General features: G+C 40.1%; 1 protein-coding gene across 1 annotated transcript in view; it reads right to left on the reverse strand.

Annotated features, from left to right (window-relative positions):
- Positions 1-427: 427 nt before the first annotated feature.
- Positions 428-26,694, reverse strand: part of sacs (sacsin molecular chaperone) — a 28,157-nt gene continuing 1,890 nt past the window's right edge. The window contains exons 2-11 of the mRNA XM_042486348.1: positions 25,496-25,566; positions 25,144-25,252; positions 23,345-23,495; positions 20,051-20,141; positions 19,887-19,972; positions 19,280-19,391; positions 18,586-18,732; positions 15,758-17,243; positions 15,051-15,142; positions 428-13,350 (exon numbers count right to left, since the gene is read on the reverse strand). Coding sequence (XP_042342282.1) covers positions 1,799-13,350; positions 15,051-15,142; positions 15,758-17,243; positions 18,586-18,732; positions 19,280-19,391; positions 19,887-19,972; positions 20,051-20,141; positions 23,345-23,495; positions 25,144-25,166 — 13,740 coding nt within the window. The 5' untranslated portion in view covers positions 25,167-25,252; positions 25,496-25,566 and the 3' untranslated portion in view covers positions 428-1,798. The remainder of the gene's footprint in view (positions 13,351-15,050; positions 15,143-15,757; positions 17,244-18,585; positions 18,733-19,279; positions 19,392-19,886; positions 19,973-20,050; positions 20,142-23,344; positions 23,496-25,143; positions 25,253-25,495; positions 25,567-26,694) is intronic.

Here is a 26,694-nt window from a genome sequence, read left to right on the forward strand (position 1 = left end):
TGATCATTCAAGTATAACATAAACAGAACAATATGGTATACTTTGCTTTAAATGTAAATTATTGTATGAAAACCAAACAGCAACCTTTTACAATCTCTAATAGTTGGTTATGTTTGTTACATTATATGGAAGGTTATCCATGGAAGACTACTGTAATAAATAACTTCACACACACACACAAAATTCCATGACTTTTCCAAAACTTCCAATGATTGTTACTATTTCCATGACCTTTCCAGGCCTAAAAAGTAGTATTGTAAAATGACATCACCATTCCATGATTTTCATGACAGTGGGAACCCTGTATTTAAAAAGGGATACTAAACAAACACATAACCACTTTAAAGTGCCAAAATTGTTTAAATCGTAGACTAGTATTGTTTTCAAGGTGTGCCTTTATAATCCTACGAACAAACAACTTGCACAGTTTATTTAAGGGGAATTTATTAGGCCTTTCTATGGCACAGTGTACATCAACATGTATGATACACAAGGTTCTCCAAGTTTTATTCCAGAGGACACCCTTGACTGAGTCACCTCAAGCTTGAGGTGTAATAAGACAAGAGATACCAAGAAGCACATTTTAAATTATGTTTGAAAATGACATTTACAATATGTGGTCAGTGTGAGTACAGTCCTTCAAATTAAAGTAAAAACACATAAGCACCACAGTTTGGTGCTGTTCTATGTTCCTTACACCAGAAAAGTTAAAATTACTAAAAACGTATGAACATGGTTTCATGCTGGCAAAAGTTAACTTGTTAAGGGTTGTGCCCAAATAAAAGCATATATATGGCTATTTATTTCTGTCCTACTGAGTATTCTCAAATGGCCATCACTGTAAAAAGAAACAACTTTTTGATGACTTGTTTAAGCAAAAGCTGAGCCACAGTCATAACTGCCCTATCCGGAACTACAGTTATCAAAGCAGACTTGCTGTAGGGCCCTGAAGTACACATGGTTCATTTCAACAGATAATGACAGTCACCAAATGTTACTGTATAGAGCACAGAAAACATCTGACATAGCTGTAACAGAACAACAAATATCCCCAATGGAAAAAAAGCATTTTAAGTATGAAAGAGTGTTCCATTCACAGTTGGATTCTCCCACATTGCTGGGGTGACACAAACACTCTACAGTGCAAGTACATGAAGAATTTTAAAAAAAGTGCTTTGTCCATAAACAAGTGACTGGCTTTGTTACAGAAAATGTACAACGTTCACAGAAATTATATGAAATCAACCATAAAAATACAAAAAAGAAAATTTACAAACATGATTGTTATTTCCTTGATTTGCATGACAGTATTTGCAGTATTTGACATAGAGTTTATCTATTTTTTCTGATATAAGCGCATCCTTTCGGTACAGTCAACTGGTTTTCTGTAGCAAGAAAATATAGATTTATTTTTATTTTTTTTTTTATAAAAGATAAAGTAAAAAAAGCAGCATTTTTTTAAAATCTAACTCAGAGCAAATATAGTCAATGTGGGGACTTTGGTAAACAAAACATATTGCTTAGGCATATATATGTACAGCATATGCAGTTTTTTTGTGTGTTTTTTCACATATTACAGCAAATTTATGTTGAGACAGCCTACAAGGTTATGGGAGCCGTATATTTATTCACCACCATCACAGGTAGAAACTGCATATGTACCATAAGCTGCCAGCTGGATACTTCAGTTTTATTAAAAGTGATACACATGATCTGTATTGCACACAGCCATGGGTTTCCTCCATACTCTAGAGGATCTATGCATACTTTAGATTCATTGTCAATTTTAACAACAGTATTATATTTTTTGCTGCACAAAGGTTTCAAGCTTAATAATAATCCGTGCAGTACATTCCATCACTCTCATTGCCACCTCAGATGTGAATCTGTCATTGGGAATCTGTGGAAACGGCAGGAGATCAGGATAGCGAGTTCTCAGGCTGTCCACACCATATCCTTCCAGGATCTGAACATCATTTGAAAGGCCTGTTAACTGGGAGTTGTACTCCTCCACTTTTTGAGCCAGAGCAGTTGGTTTCACATCTTTGTCTGACTTTCCTCTGACTGCATAGTCAGCAGCTATGAGTGCAAGCTTTGTGGCCAGGTAACATTTGAAACAAACCCACTCATTGGCATTTTTATGGAGATCATTGCGAGCAGCAGAGTAGTTTGCTCTTGCTTGCCTCAACCATCTGCGGGCTTCCACAGGGTTTCCAACTGTCTTGAAAGTAGGGGGCACAAAGAAACGGTGAGAATGTGATGAACCTGCATAGCTTGTAAAATTTTCCCTGAACTGTTGCCTTTCTGACTTGTGGCTTGTTGCTTCTTGGTTCCATGATGAATAAAACCTTTGAAATGAGAACTTGTCTGACTGGAAACGAGATGATGATGTGGAGAAGGATCTCCTGGAAGCTCTGTCTGTATTTTGTTGATCAGCCAAAGTCTGTTTCTCCATCCTGTTGATTTCATTCTGTAAGTGCTTGAAGACTTCTGTGGCAATGTCCAGATTTTCTGCATTTTTGTCTGGATGCCACTTAAGATACAATCGGCGGATTATCTTCTTTCTCTCTGTCTCAGAAAGCTTCCAAGCTTGTTCAACTACTAAGGTGACTTCTTTCAGGATCTCCGGCAATGCATGAAGTTTGATCTTTTTTGGAGACTGTTTTAGAGGGGGTGGTCTGAGGTTTTCCTTACCAGTGAAAACAGGAGGGCTCAATCGAGGACCAGAGGATCGACTGTTTGGGCTGGTAGGGGTTGACGGGGTACTGGTGTCCCGCGCATGGGCACTTTCATCTTGTCTTGAGAATTTGTACAAATCGAGGGAACTGACTATTTTGTACTCACTATAACCAATGTCAATCTGGAAGCATTTTCCAAGGAAACTTGTGTTTTCTTCCTCTTCTCTTTCTACCTCTTGAACAATGATAGCATATGTATAGGTAGGCTGATAGGACCCGTATATGTCTCCACCCTCAGAGTCTACAAGGTAACCCACATACTCTCCTGGGTAAAATACATTCATGGGGTCCATTAGGAGTGTGTGATGTATCTCAGCAGGTATGGGGGTTCCAGGAAGGGGTAGCTCAAGTTTTGAAGGCTCTGTTGAGTCATACTTAACCCCAAGGTTGTCCAGCTTTTCTGTGATTCTGTAGATGTCATTGCAGCCCAGCATGGCAATCAGATAGGATGTGTCTGAAATCAAATTGTCTGTAGCAGACTTCAATGTCATTGCCAGTGCTAATAGAAAATTGATGTCTTTACTGTCTGAATGCTGGATGTAGAGGTGAATCACAGCTGTCCCATATCTTTTTAGGAAGGCAAGAGTTTCACTGCGGCTGTGTGGAATGGGGCTACATCCTTTTACTCTTAATGTTGTCTGGAGTTTCTCAAAACAAGAAACTTTCAGTCCTTCACAAAGTGCTTTGCAGAGACGTATGGCTTTTTCCTCATTCACAAGGTATGCGTTGTCGTTCTCATGTTTCATTATTCTGATCAGTCCTGTGATGAACTGCTCTGATGATAGCAACAGCTGAAGGCGACCTTGAAGTGAGCAAAGAGCTCCAAATTGGCACATTCTTGGGGAATCCTCATCAAGCTGCTCTTCAAGAATGCCACTCAACAGTCTAGGCCTTAGTTTCTGTGGAAGTAGCATGATCAGCTTTGTGTGGAAGGCATGATCTTTGCCCAGATAGCACTGGCTCATGTCCACAAGCATCTGAACTCCAACATTACCCTGAATTCTGCTCTTGTAGTGTGGAGCATCATCAAACACCAAGCTATTGGATTTTGCTAATCTACCATCATGACTTGGCATATAAAATATCAAATCTCTGAGACTCTCAAGATCTTTGCGAATTTCCACTGGATCATTATGAAGGGACTTGAACAATCCTGAAATGACTCTTTTCACAGTTCTCATTTCATTTGGGTCAAGCTGCTTGCCCTCTGAACTTCTGTAAATTCGCCACAGCACTTCAACATACTGTTTGGTTGACACAACATCTTCTGTACCAAGAAGTTTGAACAGTTGATGAAAGGTACCAAGTTCAAGAGGCAATTTGTACAAGTAGGGTTTAAAGTCAGATTCATTGTCCAAATTAATGACAACCTCTTCAGGTTTCAGCAATTTCCAGCCATCTTCAACCATGACAAAAGCCACTCCACGAAGCTGGTAACGGAAATCCCTTTTGTCTGCATTGAGAAACTCGTAGGTGGACCTTAAAACTTTGTTTCTTGTTTTCACCATTTCGTCATCTGGACTGGATATGTTGCAGATGTTTTTGCAGTTGCCTATGACTTTCTCCAATGGTGGGTCCAAGTTAACACCCAACATGTTCAATACTTGGTCAAGTTGTTCCTGTCCAGTGAGTGTGTTCCCCTCCTGGTCTTTTATGCTTGATGGTGTAGCTTTCTCAGGTAGAATTGGGCAAGATGTCCAAAGCAAGTGAATGATATCTGTTTGCTTGAATTTTGGATTTACCTGAGACCCACTGAAGCGAATCAGAGGAAGTGTGCCACTCATCTCTTGGTACTGTGAATGAAGCTTGATGAGTTCTTTGGGAGCTCTCTCGGGACACAGGAATGGTATCATTGAGAGCTCTTTGAGAAAAGTACCCTGGAATAGGTCTGTCCTCTCTTTGAAAATGTGGTTCAAGAGGACATCAACAATGGTTTGCACCTTTTCTTTGGCCCAGCTCTCTGTTTGGGATTTAATGCTGACCTCTTTTGCAAACTGAAGAACTTGCTGCTGGGAAATTTCGTGCTTGAGACCAATATTTCTCAGAAAGGTTATCCATGAGGTGAGTGACAATGTCCCATTTTTGGGTTTTGACACTTGCTCAACTTTCTTAAAAAAGTCACTTGGTATGAATGACTTTGCAGGTAGCATAACCTCAAATACCTTCACTGTCTCATCATAGAAAAACTTGGTTGGCCTGAGTCTGTTTGAGTAGTCATAGATGAATAACAGTCCTTCTAATTTCTCATAGAGCTGATCCTTTATCTCAAATGATTCTTCCATTGACAAAAGTCTCTCCTTCATGTAGACAATGTGTTCAACTTTGGCATCATAGGAAAAACTCTCAAACTTTGGCAGGAGGTGCTGAAGGTAGATCTCTAGGTCATCAATTGGCATGCAGCCAAGGAAGGTGTACAGTTCTTTCAGCTGGGGATTGTCAGCAAGAAAAGCAAAAGAGGCTGTGTGGGCCCATTTCTCTATGTCCGCAGTAGGAATGCTTTTTGCGAGGACATAGTTTGTCCCATAGTTTGCAATGCTGATGTATTTCCCACTAACTGACTTAAAACATGGGAGGAGTTTTAGGCTCTGTGCATCTTGTTGTGTAAGGTTAGCTAGGTTGCAGTTGAAATACAACAGAAGAGCCTCAAAGTCCTTGTCAGTAAGGTTTGCTGCTTTGAATGCAGATGTCTGGATCATGTACTCTACAGCTTTCAGAACACTTGATGGATTTTCAATGTTTGCTGTGTGTTGTGCTAGGAAAGGCATGATGGGACTCTCTTTGACACAGATTTTGTTTACTGCAAGCTGAATGCACCCTGCTTTCATTAGGGTATGAAAGACTTTGTCGTTTTGGCCATGTGGAAATATGGCTATGTTCATCAAACTCAGAGGTATGAGCACATCATGCTCAGGGACAACTATCTTTTCTCTTGCCATGAATTTAATTCCAGGTAGCAAAGCCCAGTCTTTCAGAATGTCAAGCACTGTATCAAAACTGGGTTTGATGTCTGTCTGATCCTCCTTAACAGCAATATTCTCACTGATGAAGTTCCACACATTCTTCAGCCAAGATTCACTTGCAAAGGTGTCTCTCCACTTAACAGGGGTCCTTGTTCGATACTCCCTTGGAAGAACAGACCCCAGTAGGTCACCAAAGCAGCTGATGTCAAAGATCTTTGCAGCACCTGCCTTCAAAAGGATGTTGCTGTACCTGATATACAATGTATTCATGAACATTTCTTTTCTTGGTGAGATTAGTTCATGATGTGTTGTCAGGAACTTTGGTCTCTTGGAGTCAAACACCTGAAGCATAGTGTCCATTGTTATCAACAGAGGCAAACCCTCAATTGTGACTTCATCTGCTTCTATATCTTTGAAGCAGTAGTCGACTAGAAGCTTCAAGTTATGAACTAACTTGTAGTTTGACTGCTGGAGACGGCAGGGGAGTTTTCCGACATGACAACATGTGTCAGGTGATGAGAAAGTTTGAAGAAAGTTGCGGACATCCTCTGGTGTCACATAACTGACTGGTATCCCTGCATCTTCCAAACAGAAGTAGAGATTTGCTGTCTCATCGCAGTTGTGAACCAGGTTGAAACCAATATCCAGAAGCAAAGTTTTCAGCCTGTACACATTTTCAGCCACAGACTTCCTTGAAGTGATGTTGTACTCTGTGTTTTTCAAGTGCTGAAGTTCATCTTGCAGCAGATTATCAAAAAAGGCTCTGCCTTTGTTTGCAGTGGATGTGTTCACCCATGAAATGTAAATGACAGAGTGCATGTCAGAGTTGTCCATGTGAGCTGCTCTGACTACAGGCAGCAGACGCTTCGCATCAGCATGGATACTGTTGTACACTGCTTTAACCAGGCAGTACCAGTCTGGCTGTATATCAAGTCTGTTGACTGGGAAGAAGAACAGATATTTCCGTATTGTATCTTTAACAACATGAAGCGGCGTTCCTTGTAGTACAGTCATGGTGGGATCAGGACCTGGGAAGTATCGACGCTTAAGCTGAATCAGCAGTTCCACACAGGCAGGTGCGATCAGTGATGTCATCAAATTGTTATTCCAGTCACTCCTTACCCCCACTCCATTGTCATCTCTCCATAGGTTTCTTCTAGCAGAGTCTAGGGCAAAATGCCCATTGACGTGAAAAGGTAATCCAGTCTCCAGTGAAAGGGGCAGAAAGCAGAAGGCTCTGTGGGGTTTTTTGTAGTTGTGGCTTACACATGCAGCTACCCCTCCACGTGGAAATAGAGTTATGTCCTCATTTTTGTGAGCTGAGATCACACTTTTTGAAACATTTTCAATGTTAGGGAAGCCAGATCGGTTGCAGATCATCCATGTGGTCAAATTTCCATCATTGTCCTCTATGTCCATTGTGTAGGTTATCTGTTGGACTGGGATAGCAGTTAGCTGCTTCTTTTTGGTCACACTATCAATAACAGAGGCATGAAACTGTTTGCGTTTTAACCGATCACCATCTGTTATTTTGGCTGTCACAGAATAGAGCACCTTGAGGTCTCCAGATGCATTATCAATTTCACAGATTGATATTTTCTCCATGTGGTTGAGGAACATTAGAAGCTCTGCACCGTCTGTTTTTAGCTTATCCAGAAGGTTTTGTACCATTCTGTCTGATGCAGGGACAGAACTGATCTCTGATGTCTTTGCCATCTCCTTAGAGCGGATGGGGAATCTGAACATTGTGCTGCGTTCTAACTTAAAATGGACTCCCAAGTAAAGACTTAGAACATCTGAAAACTGAGATCTGAAGTCAGAGTCCAAGTCTCTAAACATTCTTCCAGGACTAACGGATGTAGCCCCAGGTGCAAACTGTGCATGTGGATCAAAGATGCACAGAATGTCATTGTTTGAGATGAAGGATGGGCAGTCGGTGATGTGATAGACAGAGTTAAATCCTATACCATATTGACCAGTTTTGCCTGGATTTGCCTCTTTTGTTCCTCTTCCAAGGTTTTGTATACCTCTGACATCATCTTCTGTGAAGGGCTGGTTGTTATATACACAGAGGGCAGGGCCTTGCATTGGGATCCATTTATCATCAAATATTCTGTCTGAAGGATGTGTCCTTGGATCAAAAACAAAGTAAATTTCAGTGGCTTTGGCATCGTCTGCATTTTGAAGCAGCTCTTTTAGCATTTCTTTTTCTGATGGATAAGCATTGAGAATGCTTTTAATTCTGCTTGTGAGTTTTTCTTTCTGCCCAAACTCACTCCCAAGTGGACTGAAGCAGACATTTGAGGCATATCTCTCCAAGGCTTTGTGACGTTTTGGAACTGCTCCTAATTTCACAGCAACCTCTCTTGGAATATCACCGTGACAGTATTTCACCGTAGAGTCTCTGACTTTGATCCAAGGGCAGTCATTGTAGCATAGTGATTTTGATGGCTGCAATGTCAGATTGGAGTCAGGCAACAGAATCCCACCATAATTTGCTTGGCAATATTCTTGGTTTTTGTCTCTTATCAAGCTCCATATTCCCTCACTAATAATTCTGCGACACAACTGGAAGTTCTCCTCTGTGAGTACCCTTCTCCCACATTCTTCTTTAACAGTTTCAAGAACTGTCGAGAAATCCTCAACTGTGAAGCTGGGCTGTGCCCCAACATTTTCAAAGAGCTCACGGCAGCTGTTTCTGTATTTGTTAGGGAGCTGATAAAGATGTGGAGCTGCATCAAAATTCAGGTAGAATGCAACTTTGGAGGGGTTGACATAAGTGTTCTCCACCAGGATGGAGTTGAACTCTTTCAGTTCCTCAGTTATTTTTTCTTTTGCATTTTCATCCTGTAGCATTTCCTCATGAAGAAACTTGTAACATGCATTTGTTATGTTTTCCTGATACAGTGTGACACCATCAAATGATTGAGACAGTTTCTTGAGCTGACTGATAACAAGTTCAACTGAGGGCTTCCTTATTAGACCAAGGCATTCTTTCACAGCCAATGACATTGCACCACAGCCTTTGAAAGATGGAGAATTTTCATTCAGGATTGGCTTCATCAGACACACTGTTTCCTGATGTTCAGTTGTGAAGAGTTCTCTGGCAGAGAACATTGTTGATGGAGAAAAGTTGTTCCCATGCCATGGCAGTGAGAAGCCTGCAGGTCTTGTCAGGAATGGAAGGAACTTGGTGTCATGTAGCTTTTCTAAGAGCTCAGCTGCTCCCGGATCACTCATCTTCAGTTTCTCATCAATGAGACTGAGTAGTATACTACTACGAAAGCATGCAGCTGTGTGATCATTTTCATTTAGATCAATAACAGATTGAGCACGTTCAATCAGGTCCTCCCATGACAGATCATCTTTGACCATGCCTAACTGCACTAGCTTCACTAAACACACAGGGTTTAGGTAGTCTTTAGAAGTCCCTTCAGGAAATCGTCCATCGTCAGTGTTGTAGAGTTTGGCAACTCTTCCCTCTGGGTGAATGAGTCTGGAAGGTAAAACCAGTTCCTTATTTGGACCAGAACATGGGACACAAGGAGTAATCCTGAGGATTGATGCAAAATCTTCAAGTTTCTCATTCAAGACATAATGCATCAGTGGATCTCGCAGCTCTTTTTCAATTTCCTGGATGTGAGGAAAAAAGACCTCTGAAAAGAACTGCTTCTCTGTGAGTGTGTTTTCCATCAACTTTCCTTTACATCCAGCATCATCAAATCCCTCCTTCACCCAATCAGGTAGCTCAACAGCGCAGAGGTTTTGTGAGCCGCTCTTCTTGAGATATTTCAAGAAGATTTTGAAAGCAGCAGAACCAATGTCTGGCCTACAGAGTAAGGCATCATCAAGGAATCTGACGTATTTGATTGACACCCAGGTTTTTCCATCTGAGAAAAACTTTGAATGTTCACTGTCTCCTCCTTTGGCTATTTCTTGGTAGACGCCCTGGCTGACAAGTGTGAAGTCATCGTGCACCTGACTTGGATCTGGCCATGCTGCATAATAGCTGTAGTCTAGCAGTTCTCCACTTTCAGCCATTGAGCGAAGCATTATGAGTGCTGCTAAATAGGCCTGGACAATGACATGTCTCATGAACACAGAATTCCATTGTCCTTTGGTGTCTGTCTTCCAGATCTCTTTGCGGTTGGAAGTCACTGCAAAGCAGCCATTAATGTGGACTGGTAGGCCTGTTTTGATTCTGAGTGGTAAGTAACAAAACACCTCACCAATTGGTGTGATATTTGTCTTTACTGTCCATTTACGATTCTCTTCTTCTGAGAGCAGGACAGCAACTCCTCCACAAGGCACCAGTCCAAGTCTTTTTCCACTATCACTGAGGGAAAACTTGAGTGCCTCAGTTACATCCATGCATGAGCAAATGAGCCAGTTAGTGACCTCGACTGCCTTCGGGGGCATTTCATCTGTGAGTCGTCTTGTCTGGACACCTTTAGCAGCCATCTCAAAGTATTGGTTAGGATCTTCCTCTGAACCTCTGAAGAGTGGCGAATGGAGATCGACAATGCGTTTGAACACGTTATGAAACTCCTCCACCAAAACACGTATGATGCAGCCAGACTTGGGAACATCAGCAGGTACCCTGTTGGTGCTTGCTACTTTCTTCATAACCTTTGCTGCAGATTTTAGGATACTCAGAGGTCCGTAGGAGGATTTGGATGACCACACACTTTTGTTGATGGTGACGACATCTTGTGCTGCTGCTGGATTTGGTTCTTCATATTTCAAGTACTTTAAGACCATACTTCCAACATGCTGAGTAAACAGAATGAACCTATGGCCACATATGCTGAACTCATCAACCAGGGAATATATGTCAGTAGTGTTGTAGTACAGACTACTGATTTCACTGACTGAGGCTTCCTGCTCTGTTCTGAATGGGAGTCTGAACAATGTACCGTTGTACTTGTATGGTGAGTCCTGAGCTAGAGGAAGCTGGCAGTTGAAGACATTGATAAAAGGTTTGAACTGGTTGGGAAATTTTCTCAGCCTTTTCTGTTGTTTGCTCCAGTTGATTTTGATCCCTGGATTAGATTTGTCTCTGATATGTTTGCTGATGTGATTGATGTTTGGATCAAACATGATCATGAACTCTCTGCTCATTATGATGGGGATATCAGTGATGTGATAAACTGAGTTGAAGCCCAAGCCAAACTTGCCAACTTTGTCTGCTTCACATCTCTTCACTGAGCCACCCAACCTTGTGATGTTCAGAAAGTCAGCGTCAGTGAATACAGAGCTGTTGAAAGACCACAGGGAGGGCCCATGACAAACAATCATGCCAGGATCAAGGAGATTCTCTCGAATTTCAGCATTTTTTCTCATGTCAATGAGGAAACTGCACTCTGTTGCACTTGCATCATCAGCATTCTGGAGGAGTTCTTTAAATATGTCTGCAACAGATGGATATTCCTCCAATATGTTCTTTATTCTCACTGTAAGAGGTTCTCGCTGGCCTGATTGTTCAAAGCCAAGGTTCTCTGGGTTTATCAACCTTGTACTCAAGCATGGCACCTTCAGCCACTCTGCAGTTTTCATAGGGATGTCATCATGGACTAATATAATTGGCTCTGAGGCATCCTCTAATAAGTCATTTAAATCATCCACCTTGATGTCACAGTAGGTGCATTCATGAATGGGCTTCATTGCTAATTTGTTTGGGTCCTTATAACAAAGAATCGGCACATGCATGGTAGTATCGACAGGTATCTGATTGTTGTACAGCCATCTCAGGATGTTGACTAAAAGTAGGATGTCATGCTTGCTTTCCTCCCTGGTAATCTCTCCTTTGCATCTTTGTTGGATGGTGCTGATTACTTCAAGCACATGGCTTGACACAACCTCTTCAACTGAGCCGCAAAACTTGAAAAGCTTATGAAACTTTCTAATTGTCTTTGGCAGGGAGTACAGGTAAGGCTGCAAGTCTAGATCAGGGAGGGGTTTTAGGACTGTCTGGCCAGGTGATGAGAATGTTTTGCCCGTCCACACCCAATCAAAAGGCAGTGATTTCATAGCTTCTCTTGCATCCTCAAGATGAGCCTGCATGAAACCATATATCTCAAACAAGATCTGCTGGAACTGATACCAATCCTCTGTGGTGAATGCTTGAGATTTATGCCAGTCATTCACTGCTTTCAGGTGCTGCAATACTTGATCCACCTGTGGCTCTACAGTTAGTTTCAGTGCTTTCTTCATACCAGCAGATGTGTGTTCAACAAGTGCGACTGAGGATCCAACAAGCACTGCATGCGACATGTCACACATCTCTGACAAAGAGCAGATATTGAGAGTATCTCCAACCCAAGCAAGGGATTTAGGGTAAGTTGGAGGTCTTTCTTTGCAGACAGGTACCCATTTCAGTTTTAGCAATGATGTCTGAGCATCAGCTGATTTTACCAGCTTGGTTTGTCTGTTGAGTATTTGCAGGAGTGTTTTAGCCTTTTTGATTATGGAGTCCCATTCAGGCTCTTTGCTGCTTTGTAACTCCTCTATCTTCTTTGCCACTTTGAGTACATCTTTTTCACTGAGCTGTACTTCATTTCTTAGTCCCAGTTGTCTGAGTGAATGAAGTGTATCAGGGGAAGATGTAAATGTACTTGTGGGAAACCTGGTTTTCTCTTCCATGTAGAACAGATTCTGTAGAATCTCCAGCTCTGGGTCAAAAAGATCTGATGCTTTGACAGACTTTCCACAAGGCAACTGGATAAATTTAATAGCAGAAAGCCATCCAATCACAGAAGAGTTTTCATTTTTTAGAAATGCCAGATGTTTAAGTGCCCAAAGCATGACATGGGTTATCTCATTTGTTGTATAAAAGCCCTTTTCAATATCCTGAATAATCATCTTCAAACACTGTGTTGTTTTCACTTGTTCTACATTCAGCAACTTGATGAGGCGGATTGATTCCTCATCACAGCAACCCACAAGATTTATGGATAATTTCACATCTGGTGGATACTTGGCTCTATGATGTAGAGCTCTAGCTCCTCTCAGTGATGTAAATGCTGAGGTACCTTCAGTGTAGGTCCCCACTTTCTCAAAGATGGAAAGCTCAAGCAGTGTATGCCTTTCCCTCTCTGTAATATCAGACAATCCTGCAAGAAAGTTTCTGAGAGCAATCTTCTCTTCAACTGAGAAAGAAGACACCAGGCTGGATAATCGTTGTATTGGCAATCTATCCATAATTTGCAGAAGCATACCAGGAGAGGAAGAATGTATGTAATTTTTGAGCAGTGGGTGCTGCAAACACGAATCCAGCTTTTTTATCACTACTCCCCCAAGCTTTTCCATGATGTCAAGGAGGTTTTCAGATAGGGGCGCATCTTCCTCATCAACAAGAATTATGGGGGATGGAGTTTTGAGACGTAGAAGCTTAACTATGTCCATGCTTTCCTCAAGTGGCACACGTGGGATCAAAGGCATGTCTTCAAAGGTACTCAGATCATCAGCAAAATGTATATAGAGATGCTTCCAAATCAATTTAAGCCAGGAAACTGTAGGATGTTTCAATTCTCTGTTTCCAGGCTCCCATTGGACACTAAAGTCTCTAGATGGCCAGGCTGTTGACAGGATCTCCTTGATGAGTCGAGCTGATCGTTCAGGGTTCAGTACTTGTAACTGAGTGCATGGTCTTCCTGTTCAAATAACAAGGAAAATTTCAATTAGCCTCAGGTATTATTTTAGAAATAAATGTTTAACTATCAAAGCTAACAAAGTTAGGTTTGTTGTTGTTATTGCATGATGCAGCAGTCTGATAATGGAAGTTCATCCGTCAAAACTGTTTTAACAACCCACTAAATCAGTTTCTTAATAAATTAGAGGGCAACACTGCAAACAGATTAACTTTTAAATGTATTTTGTTAAAAAAAGGCTTAATATAAAAAAGTAGTATATTCATAATTAACATTCAAGAATTAAAACAATATTATAGCAAATATTAATACATAATGCAAACACATTAGCACAAACCATTTTCTGTACACACAGACAAACACAGTTTGTTGAATTTATACTAAAATTCTGTCAATCTTGAGACCATTGTTATTTTGTTCAGTGCAGAGGAAACAGTTTCTCAAAGACACAAGTGCATCAAAAACCACTGCATATCAAAGTGTACTATGGCCCACTACAGGAAGTCTGTGGAAAGTAAACTGTAATGATTCAGTCATATGTGTTATATGTGATGTGGGTCTCAAGAGATAAGATTTCACAGAAACTAAACAAGTGAGTCGTTATTTTACTTATATTTTACTCATGTCTGTTAGTCTTTTGGTTGCAGTTACAACTGTTCTCCAGTCATGCAGTAGTTTATGTTAATAGCCAAAGGGTTTCGTTATTTGACACACTTTGTAAAAACCTACCTGAGCACCCCCAGAGATACTGTTGCACTGTAATTCAAATTACACATTTTTTAGAGTTCTAGGATGAATATTTCACTTTCTGTCTTACATGTATAAAGAAAAATAAAAATCCTTTCTCAGATCTAAACATGCCAAATAGGCCTTTTTTATAGTAGTCATAGTCATGATAACATGAATGACATCTTTCAGCACATAATAATGAATTGTTTCAGCTTGTCTCAACCTAATGCACAGCTGAAAACAACAGCTGGTTATATTGGAGATAATAGGAGAATAAAAGAGCCAGATATGGGTGGAGACTAGCTAGTCATGGGATGACAGGGGTCTGAGTAACTCCAAAATGGTACTCTAATATCATCAACAGGGGTGGGGCCAGAGTGGGCCACAGAGTAAAGATTTCTATTGACAAAAAAAGATGTTCAAAAAAAAAAAAAAAAATACATATAGTGGGAATACCACACTAATTTAAAAAAGTCACCATCCAAATAAAAATTAATAGGAGTCCATATTGCTCAAGTTAAATGTTAAATTACAATATTCTCTGTGACTTTCATTTTGGGTTTAGAGGACAAATCCGTTACACAGCACATTTCCTCTGCCTGGCTTGCTGCCTTCTTGTCATAATCATGGTTGAGTACAGCAGTGAGTGCACTCATGATCTGATCTCGTGGGTTGAGTGGAATGTGTGGCACAAAAACAACTCTTCCATGAATCAGCATGCTCTCTCTCTCTCTCTCCCTTTCTGTCTCTCACTCCTAAATTATTTATCAGCAGTTTACCAGATTTAATGGCCTGCTGACACACTGCTTACTACAACATGGCTGAACCCACATAACCCCCAACGTCATTACAGGTACAAAATATGTGATTTACTTTAAGAAAGTCTCCTGGTCACTGTTTTTGACTAAGGTTATTTATATATACACATGTATTAATGTGGAAGAGATTACATGTAAATTAAATGTTAACCTTACCTCTGCTTTTGGCTGCCTTCTTCAAACTGTCCATCACTGAAGGTTTAATGCTCTCCAGCACGAACCGACTCTCAAGTCCTGGATACAGAGACCTAAGGACAAAGAAGAAGTTAAAAAAGGTGAGATTTTTTTTATGAACTCACTTCTCGCATGTACACTTGTTTTATGTCAAATCATTTCCATATACAAAGCTTGGTACTGTAACTGATCAAATAATTTGACTCCAAAAAATAGTCAAAATGCATTCCTCTGAAAACTGAAGAAAAGATACACCGACCAAATTAATTAATTAATTCAATTTATGTTTTCAATTTGCATCCAATTATTATCTGAATTTCAAAGACACAAGTAAAGCTACCAGCTAATTATGCAATCAGCAACAACCTCCCTTTCATATTCCTGCCCAAATTTGTATCTTCGTGTCAGCTGTAGAAATTTTTCATATTAGAGATAGGTTGCAGCAACCTTACTAAAGCCATGCACGATAAAGCACACTTCTATCTGCCCTTGTATAATGCATAGATACTGTGCCTTTAAGTCTTAAGTCTTGTCTAAAATAGCTTTGTCAATGTAAAGAAAATAGTCTAATTCGTTTCAGGGAAAAATCGATTGATTCCACTTATTCACATCATTTTTGAGGTCAAATTTAAATGCACGTTTGGGGGGGGGCTAAAAGGAATAAATTAGAGAAAATTCACTATCTCTACCTGGGGTATTCTTCAGATGCAATGTAAACGGCATCCTTTTCACTGACGGAAGATGAAAACGCTGCAAATGTCTCATCTTGCAGTGGCAGGAGCTCCAATCCTATGAGGTCACTGTAATTGGCATCACTAAGTGCAAACTCCAGCAGCAGCAGCTTCTCCTGTGAGGGACCTTTATGTTTGTTCTTCCTGATCACCTGCCTCAACAAAGGTGGAGTCACTTTCTTCACTTCAGTGGACTCGGTCATGTAGGCAGCCAAGACAGAGTCCACGGCAGTGGGCACCTTTGCCACCTGCGTTCCTGAGCTTTGGAGGTAGTTGATCACAGTCTCTGAAATGTCCTCATCAGGGTTCAGCTCTGAGAACACAGCCTGGTCCACCTGGATCCAGCTGTCACTGAGGGAATAGATGACTTGCTGCTGCAGCAAGTCGTGAAACAGTGGCTGGAGGATGGGTTTCCAGCGGGACTTGACCTGCATATGGTCTGGCCAGGCCCCATAGGTCCCTGTTGGGGACAGTGGAAAGTCTTGGTCCTTTTTTGTCTGTACCCTTTTGATAGCCTCAGTGATGAGCGTGAAGTAAGCCCTAGGGATGACAGTGATTATAAGCAGCTCATTCCACAAGGCCGCTGGATCCCTCCACTGGTCCACCTCCCGCCACTTGATACTCCTACGGTTGTCTGTCAGGCCAAAGAAGCCACTGACATGAACTGGAAGCCCTGTCTCACTCTCCTCCCCGGGGGGAAGAGGAAGGAAACAAAAAGCCCGTCCTGAGAAGCCAGATGTTGCACCCTTGTTTTCTGTATTGATTACAGTAAGGGGCAGAGCAATGCCAATGGTAGGCATGAACTTCAAATCATCTGCCAAAGAGTCCAACTCAGGACACATTCCTCTGCCCCCAACTCCATTACAAACCAGCCACGTCATCCTCTGTGTCTCTTTAGCTGTTTCATCCTGAGTCTCTATGTTGACCTGGTATGTGACGCATGTGATGGTCGAACTGGGAACCCCGTTGCTGTAGCTGTCTATAGCCTGACCCAGTGTCTTCAATGCGTTCGGTCTTTCTAACTTATCATCAGTATTCTCTGTTGCTGTCACCTGAAACAACATGCGCTCCGTACCATCAGACTCGCGAACATGCAGAGATATCTTCTGAACGCTCTTGAGGAAGAGAAGCACTGTGTCTGCATCCGCTTTGAAAGATTCAAAGAGCTCCAAAACCTTTTCTTTGTTATAAATGTTGCCACTTAGCTGGGAGGGTTTCAGGCGGAGCGGGAAGCGGAACAATGTTCCAGGGAAGCTGCCATCCTTAATGGTTTTCTCAGAGCTCCCAAACATCCCAGTGTAGGGCGCAAACTGGTCAGTCAGTTCTGTGATCTCCTTAATGTCTGTCTTCAAGTTCCAACACTGTCCAGACTCATTCACTCCAAACAGGGTTTGATGAGGGTCCAGCATGGCAATCTGGTCTCCACTGAATATACTCGGAGCATCTAAACATTGAGAAACACAAAACATATTATAAAACGTAAACATGTTTTTATTCTGCATTTTAAGGGTCCTGACACACCAAGCCGACGGTCAATGGTGGGCCTTTGGTAAATGCCAGACGCTGTGCGATGTGGTGTGTCGAACTGCTGGCCCTTGTCGGCCCTTGTTAGCTTTTTTTCTGCCTATTTAGCATGTTAAATCTGCATTGGATTGGAAGTGCAGCTCACTGCACGAGGAGAGAAATGGAAGTCAGGAAAGTAAATATAGTCAAAGACGGCGTGAGATTGAAACAAACTAGTTATAAACAGGGAGGATAATTCTTGTTAGTTGTTAAGCTCCTGAGGAGGGGTGGTTCATAACTGTTTGTCATATTATTTGCCAGGACATGGTGTATATCATTTGTTCTTTTACCATTGGCTTGTGTTCTCAATGCGCTGACTTGCATCCTGAATCTGTCCTGATGGTCTTCTAGTTCCTCTTTTTGAATGGAAAATACAGAATACGGCTGCTTGCTGATAGGGAAAGTAATTTCCTCCCACGCAGGCGCACAACATACATGCTGGTTAGCTTTTAGCTGTAGTCCTTGCGCTGTGTGCAGGTGTAACTTTTTGGCCAAGACACAGGCAACGCAAGGCAATACAGCAGTCAGCCTTTATTGCCACTTGTTCTTCCATATAGGTATGGTGTTTGCAGGCAATACGTACAAGTGTCTTAATTTACAGATTCAACAATTAGCAGTGTCATATTAAGTTAATTTTCTAGGTAAGAGTGCCAAACTTTCCAAGCCTAGCTTTTTCCAATGTGATTATATGCTTTTTTATTGTAGTATGTATCATAGTATATATCAATCAAAATTGGATATCTTTGGGTTTTGGAAAGTCTTGGAAATTGTGACGGGCATTTTTTAAATATTTTCTCACATTTTATATACCAAGGAATTAATTAAAAGAAATAATCTGTAGTGGCAGCCCTACTTTAATTTAACATTAATTACATGCAAGGATTTAAAAGCTAGTGTTGCACTGCTTGGGTACTCTTAATTCAATTTTATTTATTAAAACTGTCTTTTATATAACTGGGAGAATTTCTGGACATAAGTCTCTTTGATTTGATTCTAATGTACGGTGCAAATTAGTCATTTACAATGAATCTTAATGTGAGTTTGCATAACTGGTACAAAAAAATGTTATACAGAAAAATATTTATACAGAAAACATTTTGGCAGTATTATTATTTTCTTTTTTACCATTCTTTCAAGACTGATTCCACACGAGAAATAGGCTGTACTATGAATAAGCATTTCATAACATAAAATTGTAATTAGCATTTTGAAATAGTCCTCACCTGTAATATGGTACACAGAATTGAAGCCAATCCCAAATCGTCCCACTTTCAAAGGGTCCTCTCTCTTCCTGCTCCTCGCAATTTCCTGAATCCCATTCCAGTCTTCCACAGTGAACACAGCATCATTGTAGACATACAATGCCGTACCTGCAGTACAGTGAGTTAAAACAAAGTCAGTTCTTTATCCTCCAGAGTTTCTTCACTGGTGTATAAGTGACAGGTTAAACATATAGGTTATTGCATATTAGTTAGGGAACAAGGTTATTTGGGTGCATGTGTCTGTGTTGTTTCTGTTAACAGAACCTGAATAGAATAGGTCAATGCAAATCTTACATTTGTTATGTCATGTATCATGTTTGTTTGTTCACTGCTATATAATTACATATGACTAAATCTGAAAATAAAAGTTTAAGGGGGGGGGGCAGAAGGTAAGTCAACCTAAAATTACAAACAGTTAAGGTGCGATGTAAAAAATTATCATTTTAATAGCTCCTTTAACAATTGTATTTGTGTTTTCCCAGTTTACAGGAAGGTCAGAGCAGAGGATCAGCTACAGGGCACCTACTTAACAATACTAAAGCAGGACAGATTCTTGCCAACAAAAGGGCTTAAACATATGCCCTCTAATTAAACGACAGTCTCGCTGATCACTGGGCTATCCTGTGGCACTTAATGGTTAACTGTACTTACTAACCTTGATGCTGAGCCATGTCAGGTGACCACAGTGACTCGACTCCGTAATCTGTCTCATCATACATGAACTTGACTTCTGTGGCTCCAGCATCCTCTGCATTTTGAATCAACTCCTTTGAAATAAAACACAGCAAATATATACAGTTATAAAGGCAATAATGTGCACGATGACATCAGCTTATTTGGTGGAAGCTTTTATCCAAAAAGCCTTGCAGTGAAATGAGCATATTATGAGAGTGGATGGCCCTAGTGGGACCTCATCTCTTTACACTGGCAATGCTTTATACTTCTATGTATGGTAATATAGCTGATGCCAGCAGGTAAAGTCAAATTACAATGAAGCCCTTTGTTTTTGTGCAAACTTGACATATTTCCTCACTCCAAATCTCATGACATCGTGGTATTGACTATAGCCTTTAGCTGGGGGAAATCTCGATTATAACAGCCTGTTTACACAAAAAGTAACAGAGAGGCAGTTGTAATAAGAATCAAAACCAGACTGTGTTTTCCTGTATGAGGGAATTGTATTAAGCCAGCATCCACAAAATCATGCAAAATGTATTAAATTTCTGTCAAAATGTGAAATAATAAGGTAGTATGACACTTACTTTCAGAATCTGCCCACCTTCAGGGTACCTCCTCAGAATATCTTTCAGAAATTCAACTAGTGGTGGTGTAGTCTGTCCAAACCTCCCTGTAAAAGCCAAGCTGAATAAGTCTCACTGTTAAAAGAATTGGTTTATTTGCAATGATGTGCTGATTTTAATTCTACCTCCTCCTTTAAGGCCTGGTCCCTCCAGTGTGACAGATACTTCAAGGCTTCCATCAGGCACCAAGGTCCCAATCTTTGCGCTGTCATCCAACTAGGAAGGTAAGATGTGGACACAACACATAATTAAACATGAAACCAAATTTTGAAACCAAAATGTGTTTTAATGAGGGAAAGGTAATCATTTGAAAGGTCTTATCTGTAATGTGAAGAAAATAAGAAAACAAATCCAGTTTTGACCCAACAAAAAACAATTCAAAGTTCTTAAATTGATCAAAGAACTTGTGAATTATATAATGAACGATGAACAAATTACACCTGTCATAAACTATTCTGTAACTCAATGCACTCACGAATTCCAGCCAACTTGAAGGGACTGTCAATTTTTACAACAGCTATTAAAAGGCTTATAGTTGTCTTTCCATCAAAATTAATGTATAATCAGTCTCTCATCCCAGCAACAGTGTGATAGAGTGTCATTTCCTGGTGCATTTTTTAGAATCGATGCAGCAGAGCTGGCACCAGGCCTGATACTGCTGCTCTAGCCGTTTGAGGCTTTTCAAGGTGACACTGTGACCCACTGCACTCAGCAGTCTTTGCACATCAACATGCTGTCTAGCAAACTGAGCTCTGCATAAGCAAATCTCTCAAGTCATCGTCCAGATCATGGTCACGGCATCGTGCAATAATCGTTTGTTCAATTTAGGATGAAGGATTTGAAGTCTTTAATGTCATATTAATATTTAATATGGGAAACAAAGAGCTTACAAAGCTATAGTAGACAAGCTGTAGTCTTGTCTCGACATGGCAAAGGTGTGAAAAAGACACTGATAATGTCTTTTCATAATCCTAACAAAGATGTATAAATATAGGCAGGCGGATTATGAGAAAAACAGGCCCCTTGGCACAGACATGGATAAAGGCCCACCACCTCTATGTGACAGCCAGACATGCAGACTTTATAGTTGTTTAACCTCCTTTTGTTGTTGTTCTGCATCTCTTTGGAGTCATTACACATCTCTGTGTTTTTTTATCTCCTTCTCCAGTCATTTTGAGTCTCTTTGTGAAAATTTTTAATCTTTTTGTAGTCATTTTATGTCTCTTTTTGGTCATTTTGGGTCTGTTTTATATGGCTATGCATCTCCCCTTGGAGTAATTTTTGTCTCATTGTCTTCGTTTTGCATAAATTGTAGTCATTTTGAGTCTCTCTGTAGTGTAGTGAGTGACTTTGTAGTTGTTTTGTGTCTACTGTAGTCATTATAAGTCTCTTTATAGTCGTTTTGCATCCATTGTAGTTGCGCTGTGTGTTTTTGTGGTCATTTTGAGTATCTTTTTGGTTGCTATGCGTCTCTGTCATCACTGTGAGTCTGTTAGTGTTAGTGTGGTGGTGGTAGTGAGGGGGGCTCTGTGCCTCATAGGCCCATTCAGAGTAATCCATCCACATATACTAGTGTAATGTATGGTAGTGTTTTACTTCATTTAGCTACTGGACTGGACTTTTTATTTAATTTGAGAGCACCCACAGACAGGCATTTACATTAAAGAATGCCTACGAAACTTACAGACAACGAGCTTAAGTTGCCTTTCAGTTTCTCCTAAAAGCCATACCACTCCTCTACTAAGTACAATGTCTGGCACAGTGCTTCCTCCATCAGACTGCTGCGCATTATAATTGTATCAGAGAGAACAAGAAGGCAACTTGAAATTGAAACTTGCATCTGCAAATAGCAATAGAAATCTTTTCCAAATTTACTCCTTCTGGTAAACAATTTACATTATATAATACAGTCAGAACAGAAATCAACAATTAAACATTTTTTTAATTTAAAACTCTTGTCTGAGTTTCAGAAGCTGACCTTGTGGTGTATGTGGTTTTAGTATGTAGGTGTGGCTTGCAGCTAATTTCTGCGTATGAGATCAGGGGGGCTGCAGAGCATTGACCACCACCTGCCGCTTTCAGTCAGCTGTACCCCAAGACAGGGGGCTCAACTAAAGTTATGTTAGGACACACTGACACAACAACCATTCCAAACTAAGAGCCAAACTGTACATTTATCTGCAACAAGAATAACTTATTCACCAAATTAGCACTACTTAGTGTTAAAATCTAAAACAACAACAAAAAAAAATAAATAAAAAGCTAAAATAAAACAATTTATAAAAAAGTCCAAAGGGTATTGACATATAATTTTATAATGCATCTATAATAACACACCATCTCAGGAAAATAATTCTTAAGTGTTTATAATTATTCTGGAGATATATAAGCCTTTGTTTGTACTTGAATAGTTTTGTTTCAAATGCTAAGAAAGCAGCAAGAAAACTACTGCATTTTGTTCAATACATTGTGATGATGAGGTGCCTAGTCATGCTGCCAACAGCATGAGTCAGATCATTTCACTGCAGTCATATGAACTGATACTTTGTTAGGGAGCACTGCATTACTCTGTAGGAATCCAGCACAAGCCTGCAGTAAAGTCAGATAAGATAAAATAGATATGACCATCACCATTTTCAAAAGATCAATGACAAAACAAAAAGGATTTACTTAATTGTTCACAGCAACAAATTAAGCCTGTGAGAGAAAATTGGCTCACAGCATAACAACAATAAGACACTGTTAATAGTTTAGCTCAGTATCAGATAATTTCTCCTGCAGTTATGACACGGGGTCATAAAAATAGATCTGTTTTCTGCTGCTGGCAATTATCTGCAAGCAGATTAAAAGACCCTAGTTATTCCTTATTCCTCTGTGTAATGGTTTCAGTAAAATGTGACAAAACCACAGAACAGCAACCAAACAAAGTAGCCAAGAAGACAAATAATGTGACCTAAAAACATGAGTGTCATGAATACATCTGTAATTTCTTGCAACAAAGAATCACAACAATTTAAGATTTTTAACCAACACTGACTGGGACAGGATTGCAACTTAACTACATACTTAATTGTGGCAAATGTCAAAACTAGATTTCTGTATGTTTGGACAAAAAGGCAATGATACTTTTTAACATTTTTCTTTATGTAGCGTCATGCACTCTAAAGATTGGCAAATTCTTCCAGTACATGACAAAACAATGACAAGCAATGCAAAAATGACGCACACAGCGTATGAACACAATGATTAGACATCTTTCATAATTATCAACTTTAATAACCATTTTGCCACTTCTGGATCATTTTAAATTTGATGAACTGACTATGTGTTTCTTCCTGGAAAAACTACCAATTTCACATTTTGGTATGTGTTTGTAGTATATTTACTCTGCTGTTACAGAAAAAAAAAAAACAACCTACCACTCTCCCATTGAGAGTCAGTCGTTGCTCTTTGACAGGCAAGTCGGTCTCCTCATAGAGCAACTGTTTGACATCTTCAACAGATGTGGAGGGAGAGATGTCATAGGTCCTCGGGCCAATGTACTCATGACGAACTGTCACCCGTGGCAACCTAAAACAAAAATTGGGACACAAATTTGGTTTAAGTTTGGATGACATTCGGATTAACTTGCGTGGGGTGTGGATAGAGCTTTGGAATCACAGCAGCAACAAAATCATTATAGGAAACATTTTCAATATAAGCTGTTTGAAGACTCTGTTTTGAATTTGTTTCATCATTTGATAGTGACAGTAGAGATAAAGGTAATAAATAGAGAAAAAGACTGTGATAAAATGTAACAGGGGATGTTGCAGTTACATGTTATGTGTCTTAACCACTAGGTTACTATGGCTGCGTTCAGCCATGAAAAAACACAGCAAAGTGCTTATTTAAACAGAAACAGTGGTGCATTGAACACCCTGTTGTGTTAAGGCAGGCACACTGCCCTTTCATATGGCAGGGTTTCAATTTAGGGGCTTTGCTGGCTTTGGAGAAACTTACGTTTACATTGCCAAAGCAACTGTGAAATAAAAACAATTGTACACACAGTAGATAAAGATACATGAGAATTTGGTTTATATATACATGTCACTGCTGATTGGGTGACACCTCTGACACACCCACCAAATGAGAGAAAACATTCCTCTACTGCACACCGTTTTACAACATTTAGAGGAAACGTTAACCTGGAAACCTCGGCAAAACAGTGCATACTATTTTTAGATTGAAACTGCCCAGAACGGCCAAATGATTGAACAGTTTTGCACTATTGTTTAAAATTCTGCAGATGAAGAGTGATCTGTGCATGTACAATATTATGCTAAAACTTTTCTCCAAAATTGATACTGAACACTTAATTAAAACTTTTGATTTCTGCAGTATTTGCATGCATTGACAAAATACATAGTAAATATAGTTAAATAGCCAATAAAGAGAGGTCAAAGATCAAATTTGATTTCAACTCTAGAGGACATGAGAGTCTTGCTTACAGTCATTATTGATCAAGGTTTAGATTAGGAAGAAACATGAGAATGGAAACCTCACCAGGTCCATCTGTTAATGCTCCATTAGGGCCATTTAGACAGATGTAGTACTGTCTAGATTTTGATTTTGAGAACATTATCTTGTATGCCTTCACATTCACCCTGTGGCCTTACTGCACGGAAGTGCTGTAGGGTGGAATATTAAAAATATTGACTGATCCCCTCCTCAAGAGATTTGTGCTGGTTCCCATCAGTAGACTCTCTGTAAATTTATTGCTGGTCAACTCTGTCACCATGATCATTACTTTGGCTGCCACCCACTCTAGAATTGGCCATGCAGCTATTTAAGGGAACAACATGGGTGTTTTCCTTATGTAAGGCAAACGTATAAGTGAGCCTGTCGACACGTTAACAGCAATAAAGCAAAATACTCTTGCTTATTCAGCAGCAGGGCTCAGGACCCCTGCAGCCAAGTCCACAGTGGTGCATTCAGTGGAGCTGGAGTGGGTGTGGCAGCCAGCACAGGATGGTTGAAAAGCGGCCCATAATAAACAATACTTTATGCTTTATGGTATAAAGATAGATAGTGACTGACACTAAGCAGTATTGAGCCTGTTAAAGGTTGTTATTCCTATTATCTCTTTGTTGTGAACAACCTGATCAGTGTGCAGGGCCTGTCAAATGCTAACATTCAAGATGCCTTTAATGTTTGCACAAATATTTAACAGTAAACTTACCACGGGTCTGGACAGTTGGCCATCTCGTTGCTGCTATGTGTCCCAGCACATGCACATTCATTGGACTATCTTCTGCACTGAGCGCAGGAATATTCCACCCGTAAAACGGCTGTCGCAAAACAAGAAAACCCGTTATTTGCCTCAAAACACCTGCCTGTTCGGTATAACTGAGTCATAAATGTATACCAACTCTCTTTTCTTTATGTATACGATACAAAAAGACACATAAATTCTATATGTTGTTGTGACTGTGACTAAGAGGCTTTCTTTTCACCGAGTATCGCCGGTGCCGGGTGATTTGTTTAGCCTCTTTAGGGAGCGTTATCCCGCTATCCAAACAAGCCCCACTTACTTGTATCTGTCTGGTGTGCGCCGTTAACGGTCCTCTCGGAAAGCTCGTGCATTTCACGGCAGGCTGTGTTCCTAGAAACAATATCAACAACAATAGCAAGTGACATGGTTGTCTCCCTCCAACAACATACTGGCTCCTTCAAAGGCGATGTTCTAATAATAATGAATTACACTGAGCGGGAGAGCAACAACGAAGCAAGAGCTGTCACTGCCCGTCACTTCCGTGTCGTTTTTAATCCGGTCACCGGTCGAAACTACCCATTGCCTGCTCGGTGAGAGTCCGCTAATGCGTGTTATGAAAACTGTTCAACATATTTATTGTCTCTGAGAGGTCCATTGCGTATTTCATGAATGTCTGCTAATTCTATAACACAAATACAGACTGGTGCGGAACAAAATGTGTGTGCGCATGCGTAGTATCTTACTTACGTATTAACTTTAGGTAACTGTTATTTATTCTTCTAACCATATATTGATGCTGTAAATCTGTATATTAGTGTACACATGCTGCAAATGTATATTTATTTCCGTAAACTCTTTGAACCCTGGGCTAATTTCTTTCAAAAACAGAGAAAAGGGCAATGAGCAACTTGACAAGAAATGTGTTGTTTTTTTTATTTAAAGCTAGAGGGAAAGAAAATCTAGAGAGCTATATTTAGTTCAGTTATTATAATTATATATTATAATTATATAGTCAATGTTATTTTTAGACATCAGGCCAGTTCGTTTAGGTTTCAAGGGGTTAAAGTCCCACGTCTGCAGAGACTATGAAGAATAACAGAGCTCTCACTCTGTTTCTATTCTACCAGTCCAGTGTTCTGGAAGTAAGACTATTGATAAGTGAGCGACTGGTAGCTGGACTCCCTCCAATGCTTGGGTGGGCTTGAAACCATCTTTTCAAACAATGAGCATCTGTGCAGAAAGAGTGAGGTTGATTAATAGAAACTAAAGCTGCGTTAATTGATTTATTTAAGGCCACTTGAGGGCAGAAGAACTCCAAGATGAAAAATACTGCTGAATATATAATTGGGCCTGCTAACAAAACTTGATATAGTCATAATGCTAGTAAAAAGTTACCTGTTATTTACATATCCTACAGACACACATAAACATTTTCATTAATTTGGAGGTGTTTATCCTCCTTTTGTTGTATTGCATGTCTTTAGATTTATACATTTCTGTGTAGTATTGTCCTTTGGT

This window comes from Plectropomus leopardus, chromosome 5, assembly GCF_008729295.1.
Source record: "Plectropomus leopardus isolate mb chromosome 5, YSFRI_Pleo_2.0, whole genome shotgun sequence".
Classification (NCBI taxonomy): domain Eukaryota; kingdom Metazoa; phylum Chordata; class Actinopteri; order Perciformes; family Serranidae; genus Plectropomus; species Plectropomus leopardus.